This window comes from Podarcis gaigeae (genome assembly GCF_964106915.1).
Source record: "Podarcis gaigeae genome assembly, chromosome: 11".
Lineage (NCBI taxonomy): Eukaryota > Metazoa > Chordata > Lepidosauria > Squamata > Lacertidae > Podarcis > Podarcis gaigeae.
Window position 1 is genome coordinate 19,205,693 of NC_139687.1, and position 17,403 is coordinate 19,223,095.

The 17,403-nt window shown below is 44.4% G+C and overlaps 1 protein-coding gene across 4 annotated transcripts in view; it reads right to left on the reverse strand.

Annotated features, from left to right (window-relative positions):
- Positions 1–17,403, reverse strand: part of PRR16 (proline rich 16) — a 253,717-nt gene that overhangs the window by 115,617 nt on the left and 120,697 nt on the right. Inside the window, exon 1 of one of the 4 annotated variants that reach the window (XM_083702435.1) lies at positions 6,922–7,722. The exons of 2 other annotated variants lie outside the window; for them this stretch is intronic. In XM_083702435.1, coding sequence (XP_083558561.1) covers positions 6,922–7,101 — 180 coding nt within the window. In that variant the 5' untranslated portion in view covers positions 7,102–7,722. Of the gene's footprint in view, positions 1–6,921; positions 7,723–17,403 lie in introns of those variants that run through there. One more of the 4 variants, XM_083702436.1, reaches the window with a different exon arrangement.

Genomic DNA, 17,403 nt, shown 5'->3' on the forward strand with positions numbered 1-17,403 from the left:
GGTTAAGATCCTAAGATCTTATATATATTTTTCCTTTTTCTTGCAGTAGATTCTCACAAAATGTCTTCTTTCACAACAGTGGGGTTTTTTATTTTTTTACAATAATTTTTAATCTGGGATTTATGTGGTTTAATTGGCATCCTCAGTTGTAGACTGAAGTCTGCAGGAAAGCAGGTCACATGGTGGAATTCCCATTCCCTGCTTATCGAGGAGTGCTGTGTTGCAGTCCAGTACAGTTGAGCGGGTGGGGAGTGAGCAATCAGTGCTTCCAACTATGGCACTGGGCCATTGCCATAGCAACTGGCTTGGCTGACCTTGCGCCTGTTGACTTATCTCATACATGAGGTTATTTGTGCTCATGAAGGAAATTTAACCCTTTCCTCTATGTCCAGTTCCTCTTAGACACCACAGTTAAGACTCATCCTCCTCAATAGGCCTTGTTTCTCAGAAGTATTCTCTGTGAGGGATACATGGCCTTTCTAGGAGGAAACCTTCAAAGACAAGTACTTCCCAAAGCATTGGCATCTACCTGTTTGAGATTTACACCTTTCTCAAACTGCTACACCATATCCCAACTCAGATTATCCTATTGGCATTCAAGAGATATGGGTTACCTATGGCCCACCAGATGTTGCCACAAGTCTCGTCATTCCTAATCACTCTCCATACTGCTGGGGGCTGATGGAAAATGAGGTTCAACACCATCTGGAGAGCCACAGGTTTCTCATCAGTGGTTTACACTGCAACTTAGAAGTCAATGGATTGAGTTCAATTAGGTTTATGAAAGTCTTAGTAACAGTCAGAATGTAGTTGGAAGCAACACTTTATACATGCAATAGTAAGTTACAGTATCAAGATTCCTTTTTGTGCAACTATGTTTAAATTGTGCCATGGTTCTCCTGCAAATCAGAACTTTCCAAACCTTTCATGTTGGTGACACACTTTTTAGACATGCATCATTTTAGACACACACCCCTTTCCAGCCCCAGGAGGAGTGAGAGGAGCGACAAACCTACATACTGCAACCGACACACTAACATTTCATGACACACAGTTTGGAAAGCTCTGCTGTAAATTGTGAACATCTTTCTGTAACTTGGGGACTAAACGTTCTGCTGCTCCCCTGGCCTGTACACCCCTCTTGTCTATAGCGCAGATAACGTTCAGTGGCAGAGCACATGCCTTGCATGCAGAAATGTCTCTAGATCAGTTCCTGGCATCTTCAGGTAGGGCAGGGAAGGACTTAAAACACCGAAGAGCCACTGTTAGTCAGAGCTGACAATAATTAGAAGAACTAACAGTCTGACTTAGTATAAGACAGTTTCTTACATTTCTAATAAAATGATCGGTTGAAATGGCTGTCTGCCTTTCTAATTATCTGCTCACGTCCTGGGTCCCAGTAAATCCCTTCCTTGTTCTTGTGGAATGCTTCCTGGCAGTACAATTGTAGCATTTGCATCCCAAGGTCTTCAGATCCCCTTTTCCTAGCGATTAATCTATGTTCAGGGTTGCTGTGGAAGGTAGCAGACTTTCCTTCCTTGGAGGTTTTTAAGCAGAGGTTGAATGGCCATCTGTCATGGATGCTTTAGTTGAGATTCCTGCATAGCAGGGGGTTGAACAGAATGACCCTCCGGGTCTCTTCCAATGCTACAGTTCTATGATTCTATAATTCTATGATCCCTCCTTATCCTCTACCATGAATATGCAATGTGCCGTCAAAACCAAATGACCTTTTTAAAAGGGTGTCGGTTCACTTATTTACCACGTGGAAAAGCAAAAAGGAAACCATACTTCCTGTATGTATTCATGGGTAGGTAGGTACCATTTTCAAAATTGTTCAGTGGAACCAGACATGTTTCCACTTTAAAAGTACAGCTAACACATTTTTAGGAGGGAAAAGCAGAAGGAATTATTTTGAAGGTAAAGATGAACATCTGTCCAGCTGCAATGCATGTCAACAGAAAAACAAAACAAGCTACATGCCTGAATTATGGTGACTCAATATGCTTAAAAAAACAACAACCCCTAAACATTCTCTTGTTGATTTAGGTTTGGATTCAGAAGCCAAGTGCCATTAAGCTAGAATCCTAAAGACAAGGAATTAAGTCCATTACATTCATAGGAACATATAATAAATCAATAAATGAGTATAATGGAGTTAAGCTATATACAGAATGCGCACATCAATATTTTAATGTGCAAATGGTCTTAATGTATGTCATTTCTTAATTGGCCACCATCATGCCAGGCTCCAACCCCACTGTCAAGTTTACATGGCAAACTGTATTAAAGGAGTCTCCATTTCATCTGTCATGGCTTTGCTGGGCTCTTCAGATTCAGAAGACTCCCTCCAAGGGCAGCCAACATCACTCCTATGTTGCAGAACCAGGCAGCACACACAGCTCTCTTCCAACCAGATGTCTAAATTTCTGGTGTTACTTTGCCTGAAGATGACTCTGTCATAACTGTTCCTACACTGCTATGCTAAGTGGTACCACAACCAGGGATGTTAGGGGTGTTAGAGGAGGGGTAGTACCTCTGGTGGAGGGCATGTTGTGCTCCTTCTGGAGTAGTTTGTCCATCTTTGGTCTCCATCCTGCACTCAGCTCTCACCTACGGCTCCTAGAAGCTTTCAGCATGTGACCGTGGCCACACCTTGAGAACAACTTCAACTGGCCAGCTAAACCAGGTACAGGTATCCAATGGGTCTCAAACTCTCAGTAAGGTAGGGACCTCTTCTCTATGAACTATGGCCCTGAATGGGTTGATCCTGATTCCTCTCAACTGTGTTAGGCAGAGATGCTATCATTACAGAGAGAACCAAAATGCCCTGATGATGTTCTATGCCTGAACTGAACAGTATTTATTCAGATCCACTGAAGTGAATGGACAAGACTAACTGAGCTTTTAATTAATTTCAGTGTACGACTTGGTTGATTACCCACAACCACAGAATCTTGATTTCCAGTGGGTGGTTCCAAAGGTACTTCCTTCATTGGGAGAAGACTCCCTGGATCCAACTCAACCTCTTGAACAAAACAGAAGGGCAGCCTATTTTTAAAAAGAGTGAAAGATGTGTTTTTTCACTTCCAAAGCCAGCTTTTGGGGCCTGCAGGCACAGTTATGCTACAATCTTACTGAAGCTAAACTAATCTGGGTTTGTTGCCGAGATGGCAGGTCACCTGGACAATGTACAGACACTGTGTCCCTGACTTCCATGGAGGAAAGTGGACTGTAAATAAAATATAACATGTAAATGCAAAATCTGAAAGTTAAGACCACACTTCTGTTGCTGTCTTGCTTGTGCAGCAAGAGGGTTTTTTTTAAAAAAAGGAAAAATTAGTCAGGCACTTCAGGATTTCAAAGAAAACATAAGACAAGACATGAGCTGTGAACTAATGAACAGTGTTCTTTATCTTCCAACAGTAACTAGCATTTAAAAAAAAAGGAAAACATGCTGCTTTAGGTGCATAAAGTTGTCATTACAAGCCTTTCCTAACAGGCGCTGTAGCTTCACTTCTTCCATGAAACTATTGCAGCCATAAACAATTACTCTTGGCAGCGAGCAGCAAAGGCCACAAATTGTTGTTCATTGTTGTTGTTCTTCTCAGAGACGCAGCCGATGATATTAAACAAATCTGCTTACCTAAACCTAAGAGTTCCACTTCCAGAAACAGAACAAAGTCTGAGAAAATAAGGCACTCTTTCTGGATCCTAAAATACTATGAACTATTGTAAAAGCCACGGACTCCTTGAAATTTAAAGAGAATATTGTTACTGTAAGCCAAGGGGAGGGCAATCGTTTTTTTGCCTGTCAAGGGCCACATTCCATCAGGGAAAATATGTCAAGGTCTGCATGCCATAAAGGGGTGGAGCCAAACTCAAGTGGTAAATGGAGCCTCAGACAAAAGTGTTCTGGATTAACTAACCCAGAAAAAATATTGGCCTTCTTTGATTTTCACCATGGCTACCTCAGATTAGAATTCCCAATTCTGTTCAGGTCTGCTTAGAAGGAAGTCCCACTGCATGGGATGCAGTTACTTTCCATTCAATGTTCAGAGTGCTTTTGTTAGTATTATTTGCTTATTTATTTATACAATTCATTTGTGGACTGCCTAGTCATCCAGTTCTGATCAACAAACTAATGCAGCTCAATCTATATCAATGTATATTTCTCAAACAAAACACTAGTCTGTTCAGTCATTCTGGAGGAGGAGAGGGGGAGGGAACCATGCTCAAAGGCAAGGAAAAATAAGAAGGAAATGAGCAATAAGGAAGAAAGGAATTCTGATGGGACAGAATGAAAGAAAGGGCAGCTTCGGAAGATATAAAATGAGGTTGGAGGGGGTATATGAGGCTCCAATGCCACAGATTGTATATCTGTGTGTGTTACATGTTCACATAAAAATACCAAACACCCACAAATACTTGGAAGACAGAATATGCACATTAAGATAACAAGCTATTGGCATATCTGCAAGGAGAAATGTAGAGAAAGTGGAGTTGGTAGGGGGGGGGAGAATATTTCTGATCCTTCATACAGCTTTCTCCAGGAAATGAAAATTTGTTTCTGAACAATTTGTTTCCCTTAGGGGGGAAAAATCTTGTTAAACCTCTATGAAATTAGGAAACGGGGGCAGGAGAGAGAGGGTCTTGTATAATGTAATGTACAGGATTACAAAGCAACGCACACATGCTTCAGACTTGAATTTCAGCTTCTAATCCCACCATCTGTCCACCAGTTGTGCCACACACACACACACACAAACTAATAAAGATCTGAGGAATCTCCAAAATGGACAGATAAGTTGTGTTATTTGAATTGCAATGTTTTGCTACTTCAGAGCATCCAACACAGTAATTGCATTCTGCCTGCAAATTAAGCTATAGGAGCTGACATTTGCCACTGGCTAAGGAAATATTACATTGGTTCCTAAACTATATGAGACAAATAGATATTTTGTGCACTGGCTCTGTGTTTCAGGCCTGAAAAGGCAAATCCAGACATTTCTGGCAATTATATTTCCAAATGTGGGAAGTGTCTCTTGGTGTTTGCAAAACTGGTCCATTCTCCACCCTTGATACCTTGAGAGTCCAATCCTATATATGTTTACTAAGAAGGAAATCCCAATAACTGGGACCGACTTACTAATACGGGTTATAGCCTCTGCCTAATAATTCTCAAGTTGTACCAGCAACTCATTTTTTAATTCACTCATGTAATTCAGATCTGACCAACTCAGTTACCAGCTTCAGGATGCTGAACTCCAAGTTTATAGCATCAAACAAGATGAATAGGAACTAACAGCCTGCTGCTCTCCACAACCTTTCTCTCGGAGCTACCAAGATCCCAGCTCACCCTGTACATATTTCTCTGATGAAGACGAGGGGATGCAGCCTGCTGAATTTTGACAGTTGTTGATAAAAAATATATAAGTACATGGAGATTTCTTCTGATTCCACTGAACTAAAAACACCATCATCTGTCACAACCTGTAACCATCAGTAGGAAAACAAAAGGTCCAAGTCTTATAAAAGTCCATTTTAGAAAGAAAAGCACCCACCACCTTCAAATTCTACAAAGATCACATCCAACCATTCTACTAGATGAAGTTTGGGGAAATGATGCCGATGAAACTATGTTTGCAATGAAAAAGCAAATACAAATGTATTTAGTTCGCAGTGTTGATGGAGTCATCAGACTAAACAGACGAGTTCTGCCTTGTGCCTGCATGTAAGGATTGCGGATCCTTAGGGGTTGGCATTAAGGCGTTGAGGATCACCACAGTCAATTCCTGCACAGAAAACACCATCTGTGTCGAGGCCGTGGGATCTGGGAAGGAAGCAGGAATATCCAAAACCTAGCAGAATCCCTCCCAGGCCTAGACTGCCAGCTTTCCCTGCCCCCTTCTCTCCCTGCAAGGAATCTCCCCTTTTGCTCTACGCAGGAACTTTACTTTGACAAGCTCCAAGCGGCGACGTCGCCCCAACCTCCTAAAAATAACAGCCGGTAGAAGAAAGCACAGAAATAACCACCCTCGGGAAAAAAGAGGGGAGGGGAACCAAAGGCGTGAAGCGGCGTCGCTGCTGTCAGGGAAGGAAGCATCTCCTTAGTTAATGCAATGACTAAACGCTAAATCTGGAGCCCAAGATCTGGGGTGGGGAGGGGAAGCAGGAGAGAGAGGGAGGGAGGGGAGAAATGCCCACACAGCCCTTTACGCGGAAAGATGGAGAGGCACAACTCCTCCTCCTGCCCCCTCCTCCCCGCCACTTACAAACCAAACTCTGGAGTGGGCGGAATGGGGTGGGTGGGTGGTGCCGGGCAAAGCATCGCAGCCTCTTCCTCTCCCCCCCCCCCACGTCCCAAGCTACTCCCATCCGCGCCCGGGGATGGCTTTGGGGAGTCCTCTCGGCTGTTCATAAGTCATCCCAAAGAGGTGGGCAACCCCAAAGCCTGCGCGCCGCCCCGTCTCGATCACACACCCCCACACCCCCACGGAGGGTTAGTAAGATCAAGGAAAGGTAGCTTTCTTGGCGCAAGGCGATCCGGCACCCCGAGCCCCGCGGATAGGAAGCGACTGGCTGGGCTTCTCCATCCCCAAACCCACCCCCACCCCCCACCCCGTCGCTCCCAAAGAGGGAGCCACTAGTTGATCGCTCGTGGTGGCCAGGCAAGACTCGAAAGTGTAACAAGTCTGGCGCAGTCCGGTCCACGCCGGCTTAGGAGACGGCGGCTCTTCCGGCCGCCTGTCACAGTTGCCCAAGAGTTGGGCCGGTCCCGCCTGGGGTGGGGGAAAGGGGCCGGACTCTGCCCGATCCTCTGGCGCCTTCGGTCCCGCAGGCACACAGATCGGATCGGAGGGGGGGTGTTTATTCTCTCTCTCTTTTTTTTTCCCTTCTCCCCCACTCTTTCCCTCTCACCTCCTTCAGCTCCTTAGCCACGTCCTTCAGGTCCCCCAGGACTAATTCCAAATCGTCCACGATGATCTTGATCTGCTCCTTCACCTTGGCTTTGGAGGCTGCCGGCAGCCCTTCGGCCGGAGACGACACGGACGACGAGGTGGCGGAGGAGGAGGTGGTCCCCTTGGACTTGGCGGACATTCTTCGGCGGGGAGCGCCGGGGGAGGAGGGGGAGAGCGCGGCAGGCAGGCAGGTCAGGAGAGCTGGCTGGCCCTCGAGGGGCCACGGCGCCCGTCGCCGTCCCGCCGCTGAGGGGCCCCGGAGCTGCCGCTGCGGCCGCCGCTGCTGCTGCTGCCTCCGTGCCGGCTGCCCATGTTGGGCTCGGGGGCCCAAGGCGACGGCGGCGTTGCCGTCGTGCTCCGGGCGCGCTCCGCCGCTGCCATCAACGCCCCGGCAACTGCACTAGTGAACGAGGGAGCCCGGGCTGCAGGCAGGCGAGCGGACGGGCGGGCGCTGCGCCTGCGCCTGCCTGCTGCCTGCTTCCCTCCCTCGCCGAGCGACACAGACATGCAGGGCGCTCCGCTCGCCCAGGAGGCGGGCGGGGAAGAAGGGGAAAACAACAACCCCGCCGGGCTTTTTTCCCACCCCCCTCAGAGCCCTCGCCACATGCCTTCAGCCCACAAATCCCGCCTAATCCTCTCGACGGCGAGCGAGCGGCGCTGGACGGGATGTTGCACGGAGCGCGTGGGGCGGGGGGGGGGACAAAAAAAAACCCCGACTCTTTCTCAAACTGCCTCCCGCCTCTGAGGGGAAACGGTGGGGGCCTTGCGCGCGCGCGCGTGTGTGTCGGCTCTAGAACCCACCCGCCCCCTTGCGACGGGATGGTTTCGCCCAGAGTCACTCTGGAGAGGCCTCGGGAGACTGTTCATTTCCTCTGGCGACGCGGGGAGAGGTGTAAGTGCGTAAGGAGCCAAGGGAGGCGGAGGAGGAAGGGGGCGGCGATCGTCCCTGCGCAAGACCCGCTGCTTCCCGCCCGCGTGTTTTGGTTTGTTTTTTTTTGGGGGGGGGGGGATCGCTCCGGTCTCGCTTGCTCGTTGCGCGCGCTCCCCGCTTAGATCCATTGGCTGAGAGCATCTTTCGAGTGGATCGGTGCGGGGCGGAGATCGCAGGCTCCCTTCCCGCGTTTCTCTGGCGGCGGGGAAAGGGGGAAGAAGGCGGAGAGGGGAAATGTTGGACTCGTCGCCCAAATTTGGCGCCACGCTTCTCCGTTTCCCCCGGAGGGGCGGCCAGATCGCGGGAAGAACTGCCTCTAAAACTTCTCTCGGTGTCAGTGCCGGGATCGCGAGGCAACAGCTCTGCGGGGGATCCCACTGGCTATTATTATTATTATTATTATTATTATTATTATTATTATTATTAGATCCCTTAGAAAAGGGGAAAGGACGGAAGCAACTGCAGTACTGGAACACTTGCAGCAAGGGCGTAACGGGGGGGGGGGGTTGCAGCTGCCTCCCATCAAGCAAATAAATAAAAATACTTAACTAACCCAATTGTGTCCCAGGTACCTCGGTTCTGCATCCCCCCCCCAACATAAAGCCTGCCCCCTTCCCAAAATAAATCCTGCCTAGACCCATGATTTGCAAAGAAATTCAGGAAAAGGGCGAGATAATGAAGACCCAGGCGTGGGCAGGGGGACAAGTTGCCCCCTCCCACAAAATCGAGTAAATAAATAAGCATTCTTAACTAAAAGCAGAAGTTGTAGAAAGATTTTGACAGATTTTTTTCTGAGCGCTCAGGGTAATTCAGCTGTTCTTGAGACGTTTCATACTGAATCTGCTAGACAAAGCCAGGAAGAGGATGATGACAGGTGGGTTGTCCTGCCCTGCCACACAACATAAATCCTGGCTATGCCTATGGACCATAGGAGCCAACTCTGAGGGGTCTTCACCCCCCAAAAAAATATTTGAGGGGCACCACCACCACCCCAGTTGATGGGCATTGCCATTCAAATGGTTTGTGTGATCGATTATGCAGGGTGGGGCTTACCTGCCCCCCACCCCAATATTTTATTTAAGTTGGCCCCCCTGCCATGGACCCAGCCTTGAAGGCTAGCCAGTCACATTCTGTGGGTTTCAAATGACATTTTGGATTCCTATAAGGAGCCTTTTTGGTGGAATTCATAAGGAATTATAGGCTGCTGTGGAGGCATCAAAATAGTAACTCTAGTCTTGATAGTAGCCAAGTGAAAGCCCCTGTGATGTTAATTCCTATATGTCGGAGGTTCCCAAGTGGGGCACCTGCCCCACAGGGAGGCAATTTGATTTTTAAGGGGGGCAATTCGAGAATGAGTTATTAACAGTTAATGGCCTTTTAGGCTTCCTCCACGTGAATAGGGGTTCACTTTTTGAATAATAAGAATTATATGTTACGGCGGGTGGGCATCAGGATTTTAGAGATGCTTAGGTGGGGCATGGCCAAAAAAAGGTTGGGAACCACTGCTATATGTGAACTGTAAGTGGGGGAGAGATAAAAAAAGTTGGTCAATGTTAAAAATGGATAATATAAAAATTGGTGCTATATAACGAAGGAATGGCAAATGAGATGCCACCGAAAAACTGTGAGGAACATCTGAAGTGCTCTGATGAGAACTACAGAAGGGAAACTGGGAATCTGTGTGTTCAAAGAGGAGGGATACAAGTGGAGAACAGGGTAACAGCTTCCAGGAAACTGGAAAAATACCAAAAGGAAATAGGACCTGGATAAATGAAATGAAACAGCTGTTATAGAAAGATAAGAAAATGCAATGGGGAAGTTTGCTTCTATCTTAAAAGTAGCAGGACTTCAGAGATTCAAGGAAATGGAAGGTGGGATCATTTATTAAGGTAGAATCCTCTGTGGGGTTCAACCTTTTCTCCAAACATAACAAGATGTGTGTGCAGTTGTCAGAGAATTACATTATAAATGATTGTATTCAGCTTCATCACAAAATCCTGGAGAAGAGTCTTAGCTCAGTGGTAGAACAAATCACTTGTATGCAAAAGGTCCTTCTGTCCAATGCTGTCACATCACCGAAGCTCCCACCACTACCATCCCCTCTCAATTTCTGAAGACGCACAGAAGAGTCACTACTTTTCAATGCTGAGAATACCGAAAAAGCTTCCTATGTTCCTAACAGAATAGTTCTGTTTAGACAAGGCGGCTCAGTAACCTGCACCTTACCTGATGCAAAGAGCAAATTACTAAAATATTATCAACATTAAACACTTATTGCCAAATTCTTGCACAATCCAAAGAGGCGTTTTGGAGAGCAGTGGCTTGTATTGATTTGTAGTAAAATTGACTGTAAAAGACTCTTCCACATGTCTGCTGGGGATCGTATATTTTTCAAAAAAGGTTACAATTGCATAATTTTGGTTCTCAGTGAGAGTGAGTAAATTTGCTACACTGTATTCGCGGTCATCTTTAAACAACTATAGTCGTTCTGACTGCATTGAGTTGCCCCGAAATCCCCCTCAGACACTGATTCCATCATTGAAAATCCAGACGTATGGCAACCCTAAATCAGAAGTAAATCCCACAAAGACTTCAATCCTTTGCACTTAGTTAGAAGTAAGTCCTACTGAACTCAATAGAGCTTACTTCTGAATAGATATGTATAGCATTTTGTTGCTGCTTCAGTATGGCTCTTTCCCAAGAAAGAATGAATAATTGGGTACAATTCTCCTACTGACTAATACAGTTCATTAGATGACTCCCCTCATTAGAGAGCTGGTATACACACACATACAAAGACAGCTGTGCATATTTCTGAGGCAATCTATAATTCCATGTTGAAATTTCAAGTAGCAGTTTGAACACAAAACAGCTATTGAAAAATATTGGTTGATTCGTTGACATTTTTTCTGATGCGCTCAAAATATCTTTAAAGGACAAAACGGCCATGATCCAAACTGCCTTCCTGCAGATTGTCTTGCAGAAGGCGACAGAAGGGTCAGAACAGGCAACAGAAAGTACCACAGCACAAAGTTTAACTTTGCGATTTGCCCCCACAAGTTGTAGCGGCAGCTTTAAACTTATATGGCTTTAAAAGAGGATTAGGGAAATTCATGGCGGATAAGTAAACGGCTACTAGCTATGAGGGCTGTGTTCTGGCTGTGTGTCAGAGGCAGCATGTCTCTGAATGCCATTGGATTTGAATCACAAGTGAAGACGATACTGGACTAGATAGGCCTTTTCCAGCAATTTCATTATTGGGTTCCTAAAAGTATCAAAAAGCTCACCCCAAAAATCTGTTTAATGAACACTCATTAAGTATATCTTGTACACAACATACCATTAACAGCTGTGATCTCATTAGCTTACAGGAGCTAAGCTAAGCAAAGGTACTGCTGATCAGTAATTGGATGTTTGAGACACTGGTAAAGCAACCCAGCTGATGAAGTGTTTGTTTCAGTAGCTTCTTAGTTGTCACTTTTACAAAGCAAGAATCAATACTGCATCTTGCAGCAATGCTAATGAATCATGTCGCTGCCAGAAACTTTTTCTGAAACCTGCATGTGCGTAAGCAACCCAAACTCCCTGTTTTCTATGTGGGTGATTTTAAAATAAAATAATTATTTTTAAAATGCTTTGGAGCAGTGCACAGGACTTCACAATTAATCATTATATATTGTATTCAGTGCTATTTCTCTCGAAAAAGAGGTGCTGGAACTCAACATGAATGCCTCCCTTGTTCTCTTATAATGGCAATGGCACCCACTTCAGAGGTGCCAGAACTGAGTTCTGGCGAGTTCCAACTGAAAATAAGCCCTGATTGTATTAGAATTATTAGTATAAATTTTCATATAAGGAGTGGAAGCAGCCATTTACTTATTTTACCACACTTTTCTAGCTATTTCTTGAATCTCTGCTGAAAGACCCACTCATCCTGGCAGAAGGTAGAGTTTTTTATGCAGTAAAAATTTACAATAAAAAAATCAATAAAATTCCACAATTTGAAACAGAAGAAAGATCTTGAATGGACTGTATAAAACTTGCCAATGGATGATTCTTATATTTTTGAGTTATTTAGCACCATTAGGTAAGTACACTGAACCAAAATGGATCTTACATTATTTAAAATGAAGGAGGGTAATTTTTGTTTTAAAAAGGCTTCTTTGAGACCTACATGGGGAAAAGTGGGAAATATTTTTTATTTATTTTTTACTAATAGCAGCAAATGGGTTTCCTTTTCCAAATGCTATTTGAAAAGGACACAGCTTCACCTTAGGACAAAGGTAAAACCACAAAATACAGGGGGAGTAGGTAAAAAAAAAAAGGTAAAGGATCCCTGGACAGTTAGGTCCAGTCAAAGGCGACCATGGGGTTGTGGCGCTCATCTCACTTTCAGGCCGAGATCCACAGACAGCTTTCCGGGTCACATGGCCAGCATGACTAAACCGCTTCTGGTGCAACGGGACACTGTGATGGAAGCCAGAGTGCACAGAAACACTGTTTACCTTCCTGCAGTAGCGGTACCTATTTATCTACTTGCACTGGCATGCCTTTGAGCTGCTAGGTTGGCAGGAGCTGGGACAGAGCAAAGGGAGCTCACCCCGTCGCGGGGATTCAAACCGCCGACCTTCTGACTGGCATGCCCAAGAGGCTCAGTGGTTTAGATCACAGTGCCACCCACGTCCAGGGGGGGTACCAGAGGGTGGCAATGGCAGAATAGCCCTTTTTTAATTGAATGCATGCCCCAAGGATGCCTGTTTGGCACTTTGGCATAATTTCACCACAAGGTAAAGACATTTTTGTTTTCCCAGGCATTAGGCAGCAAAAATTGTATGATATTTCACTATTGTTGTTCTTCATATGCTTATGTGATTTTCTGTAGGGAGGGGGTGGCGCTGTGATCTAAACCATAAGAGCCCGCAAGATATAAAAATAAGTGTTTCATCGTGGTAGCCTTAAAGAATTATAAGCATCCAAAGACAAGCCCAGAAGAATGCCTTATCAACAGTTCATTGACAGGAAGTCTTGACAACTCGACACAGAGCATCAGCCTAATATATTAGTAAAACATAAATATCCCTGAGTTTCTAAAAGTGTCAGGTTTTAAATAGCTTATGTTGGAGCCTGAAGGACCATGAATAGATTAACTCTGTTATTTCCCAGCTTTTAAAATCTTAATACTCTATCATAAAATATACACTGAAACATCTGCTTGGAAATTTGGCAAAATATCCTGCTTTGTGTTGACAGAACAGGTACCTATTTATGCCCCATCCAAATCCTCTTATTCAGAGATGACCATTAGGTGGTGTGAGGAAGCCACCTCTGGCACTTGATTTATCAGCAAACTTGTTACTTTTAAATTTATTATTTTTAAATTCTTGGTTTTGGTGACAGATTCATGAGGGATTTTGTGCCTCACTTGCTAAATAACTTGGCCAGCCCTTTGGTAGTATGCAATGGGAGCAGGGAGGGGCAAGAATTTGCTATTCCACCTTTGGCACCAAAATGTATTGGGACAGCCTTGCACTTATTTATTGGAACTTTATTGTACTTGTTTATTGTACTTAGATATTGACAAAGGAGATATTTGTGGGGGGGGGTGTACATGTATCCTGCAACCTTTTGCACACTTACCTGGAAGTTGCGTGCTGAAAATGTAGGTTTGCACACTTAAAGTTGATTAAAGTGACCCAACCAACACAAATTCCATTTTACAAAACTTGGACTTTTTGCAGCTCAGAAAGGGATGAGAAAATGCATTAAAAAGGATGAGACTGAAGGTCGATTGATAGGAAAGTGTATAGCCCCCCCACAAGCAAATCCGGATGAATGCTCATTGTCATATAAACTTGCCACAAACAAATTAGAATGAATGTTCAATAAAGAGTGGACAGAATCTAGCCTCCCCAATGTGCAAGCAAATAAGGATGAAATCTGGAGGTACCCACAGGCTATACTGCATGTAACTTGGGAGCAGGAAGAGATAAATGAAACCATTTTTTTTTTTTTTATAGCAATGATGACTAACTGCAACTTTTATGTTCAGAGGCACGATCACGGTTCTTGGGATGGAGGCAACTAGGAAAGGGCTATTGCCTTTATTTCCTGTTTGTGGACTTCCTGAGGGCAGCTGGTTCACTGCTATAGGAAACAGGATGATGAATTAGGTGGGCCTTTGAACAAATTCATGGAAAAAAATCTACACAAGCTGCATTAAAATGAGTGGCGGCTGTGCAAGGTTCCCTTTTATTACAATGGAGCCCACGTAGGAGAATTTCTCAGTGGATTGTGTATGTGTGTGCATTAATTTTAAAAGGACCTTAATTGACAGAAACATCTCCTAAACATCTTGCCACTGGTTTGTTTTTGTTTACTGCATAACTGTCAGCTAGCAAACGTCTTCTTTTTCTCCCCAAAGAGAAATTGGTTGGTGTCAGATGCAAACTATTTCCTGTGAAAAAGTATCCTTTTACCACTGGCATTCACTTCAGTCATACATTATTGCAAACATCTGGAGCTTTGCAGAGAAACCCAGCCTGGATTCCATCCAAAACCAGCACAATCAGGGCAGGCGGAGAGGGGGAAAAAGGATTGAATGGGTAAAAACAGGAAAAGGATGTGGGAAGGAAAGGTAAAACGTTGAATCATTATTGAGAAAAGAGAGGGGAAACAGAGTTTGTTCTCCTTCAAAACAAACACGGTAGATAAACATGCCATCTCTTGTATTTAGTTCCTTTTGCATCATTCACTGTTAGAACAGCTCGTGGCAGCAGTATGCACAACATAAGAAAAGGATTCGAACATACACTTTCCATTCACTTCCATTCAGCTTCTTTTTCTATGAGTTCCCAACATCTAAATCATTTTTAAAGATGTCATGCAAAATTCACAGGAATTCCTGTAAGGGCCACTTTCTGCAAATGACGACTAATGAATGGAAATTCCCTTCTCTGAGAATGCGCATCACATCGCGTCTTGCAAAGAGTTTCCAGATGGGTGTTTATGGTGGGATCAGTGCTGCTCATGCTTGTTCCTCTCTCACGCAACAACACTGGCAACGAAACGCCACCCTGCATTTCATTTAACCCAGATTTACCCATTCCACAGGAAATCCTGAAGCTTCTAAAAGCCAACAACCCATTTGTGATATCTAAATCACCCATTTCATGTTGTTGTTTAGTCATTTAGTCATGCCTGACTCTTCATGACCCCATGGACCAGAGCACGCCAGGCACTCCTGTCTTCCACTGCCTCCCGCAGTTTGGTCAAACTCATGCTGGTAGCTTCGAGAACACTGTCCAACTATCTCGTCCTCTGTCGTCCCCTTCTCCTTGTGCCCTCCATCTTTCCCAACATCAGGGTCTTTTCCAGGGAGTCTTCTCTTCTCATGAGGAGGCCAAAGTATTGGAGCCTCAGCTTCACGATCTGTTCTTCCAGTGAGCACTCAGGGCTGTTTTCCATTTCACAGAACCATAGAATTGTAGAGTCGGAAGGGACCCCAAGGATCATCTCTTCCAAGCCTATCTGTAGTAGTAAACCTCTATATGGAAGCTTAATTGTCTTTATTAAACCCTCAGTATGCAAAGTACTATACAGTTTATATGCCATTCCCATGTGACAAGGATGAGAAACCTGAGGCTCTCCTGATATTCCATTATTTCTGACCACCGACCATGCTTGCTGTGGTTAATAAGCCTTGGAGTCCAACAACATCTGGAAGCTCATAGGTTCTCCAGCCCTGATCTATGGAGACCACTATTTACATTTTACAAGTAGGAACAAGACCAGCAACACTTGAATATGCCTTTCAGCAAAGTCTACTAAATTCCACATGCTGGTCAGGCAGTTAAATCTTGCTTCAACCCTGCTGCCAGGACAGAACCTTCTACTGCACCTGAAGGCAATAGGTTAGCTCACTGAGGGGCACAGGACAGGACAACATCTAATCTTTGCTCCCTGACTGTCAGGGGCTGGACTGGGGAGGAATGGTGGGGACTGCCCCCTCCCCTTCCTGCACCTTCCTGAGAAGAGGAGGACAGTATAGATTTAGAACAGTGGTTTGCAGAAGGTCATGGTTCAGAAGCTGCAGAAGAGGGAAGCTGGGAAATATTGAGAGAGCAGCAGGAAGAAGAAGAAGCACCGGGGAGAGACAGACAACAGACTCAGTGTCTCTAGAAAGCGTTCCTGACCCCCCCCCCTCTACCAGGACCTGGTATGCATTGAGAGAGGTAGAACAGAAAGCTCAGAGGCAGAAAGCACAGATCATCCAACACAGGGGTGATGTAGAATAGGAGGGACTGAGGCAGGGCCAGATTTAGGTTTGATGAGGCCCTAAGCTACTGAAGGTAATGGGGCCCTTTATATGTCCAGCTGTCCTTTGTCAGCAACAAATTGTTGCTGTTTTTTGTGTTGAATATATGCTTTATGGTAATTTGTGGACCTAATAGGTATCTAAAGCCATCTTACTAGATTCAAGTAGGTAGCCATGTTGGTCAGCCTTAGTCAAAATAAATTTTATAAATTCTTTAAAAAGATAGTTAAAAAGACACTTCTTCCAAAATCTTAAAACTCCCTTAAAAGAATCAAGTCTTCAAAAAAGTCATATGATCTAAGAAAGACTTTAAAAGAATCCTTCCAAAAGAATTTTAAAATTATAATGTAGCACCATGGAGACCAACTGAGTAGTTTTAGGCATAAGCTTTTGTGTGCATGCACACTTCTTCATTTTATTTGTTTTTTATCTTATATTTTGGAAGTATACATACAGTTTTCCCCCCTTTAATTTTTTTTGGGGCCCCCAAGAGAGTGGGGCCCTAAACTATAGCTTGTTTAGCTTATATGTAAATCCAGCACTGGGCTGAGGGGGTGGAACTTTACCTGGTGTGCTGTTATCTAAGAGAGACCGCATTCCTTTGTATTTCTCTGTGAATACTGAATAAACTACTGGGTAAGAACTCTTCTTGTTTATCTGCTTCTTGGCATTCCACTGTAGGAGGGATAGAATTCCCTGAAACCTGACACTAACCTTCGCCAAAGGACACCACCTCACTCTGACTCATGGTAGGCCTTGTCCTGAAGATGTCATTTAGTAAAAGGGATACATTTATGTTCTATAATGTACCACTGCAGGGAATTTGAACTTAACTACTCCTATGGGCACAATTTATCTGCCCATCACATGAAAATGAGGGATTTGTATTGGGACCAAAATTAATAAATTCAAATCCTTATTTATATGCATTTTAAACACAGAATTTACCAAGACTAATGCTTCTACTAATGTTATTACATTCACACTTGCCATAAGTAAACACTGTTTTATCTATGAAGATGTGAGGCACTTTGATGCTACGGAGGTGCCCTGCATTTTTATCAATGTTGTTCATGTTGCTAAAAACAGATTTGGTTAACGTTCCGTCTAGTTGTGTTAGTATTTGAGGTTATGTCCTTCCATTTTAAACCAACACAGAATGGTTCTGAGAACATTTCTGTGGCAGCAATAATTTT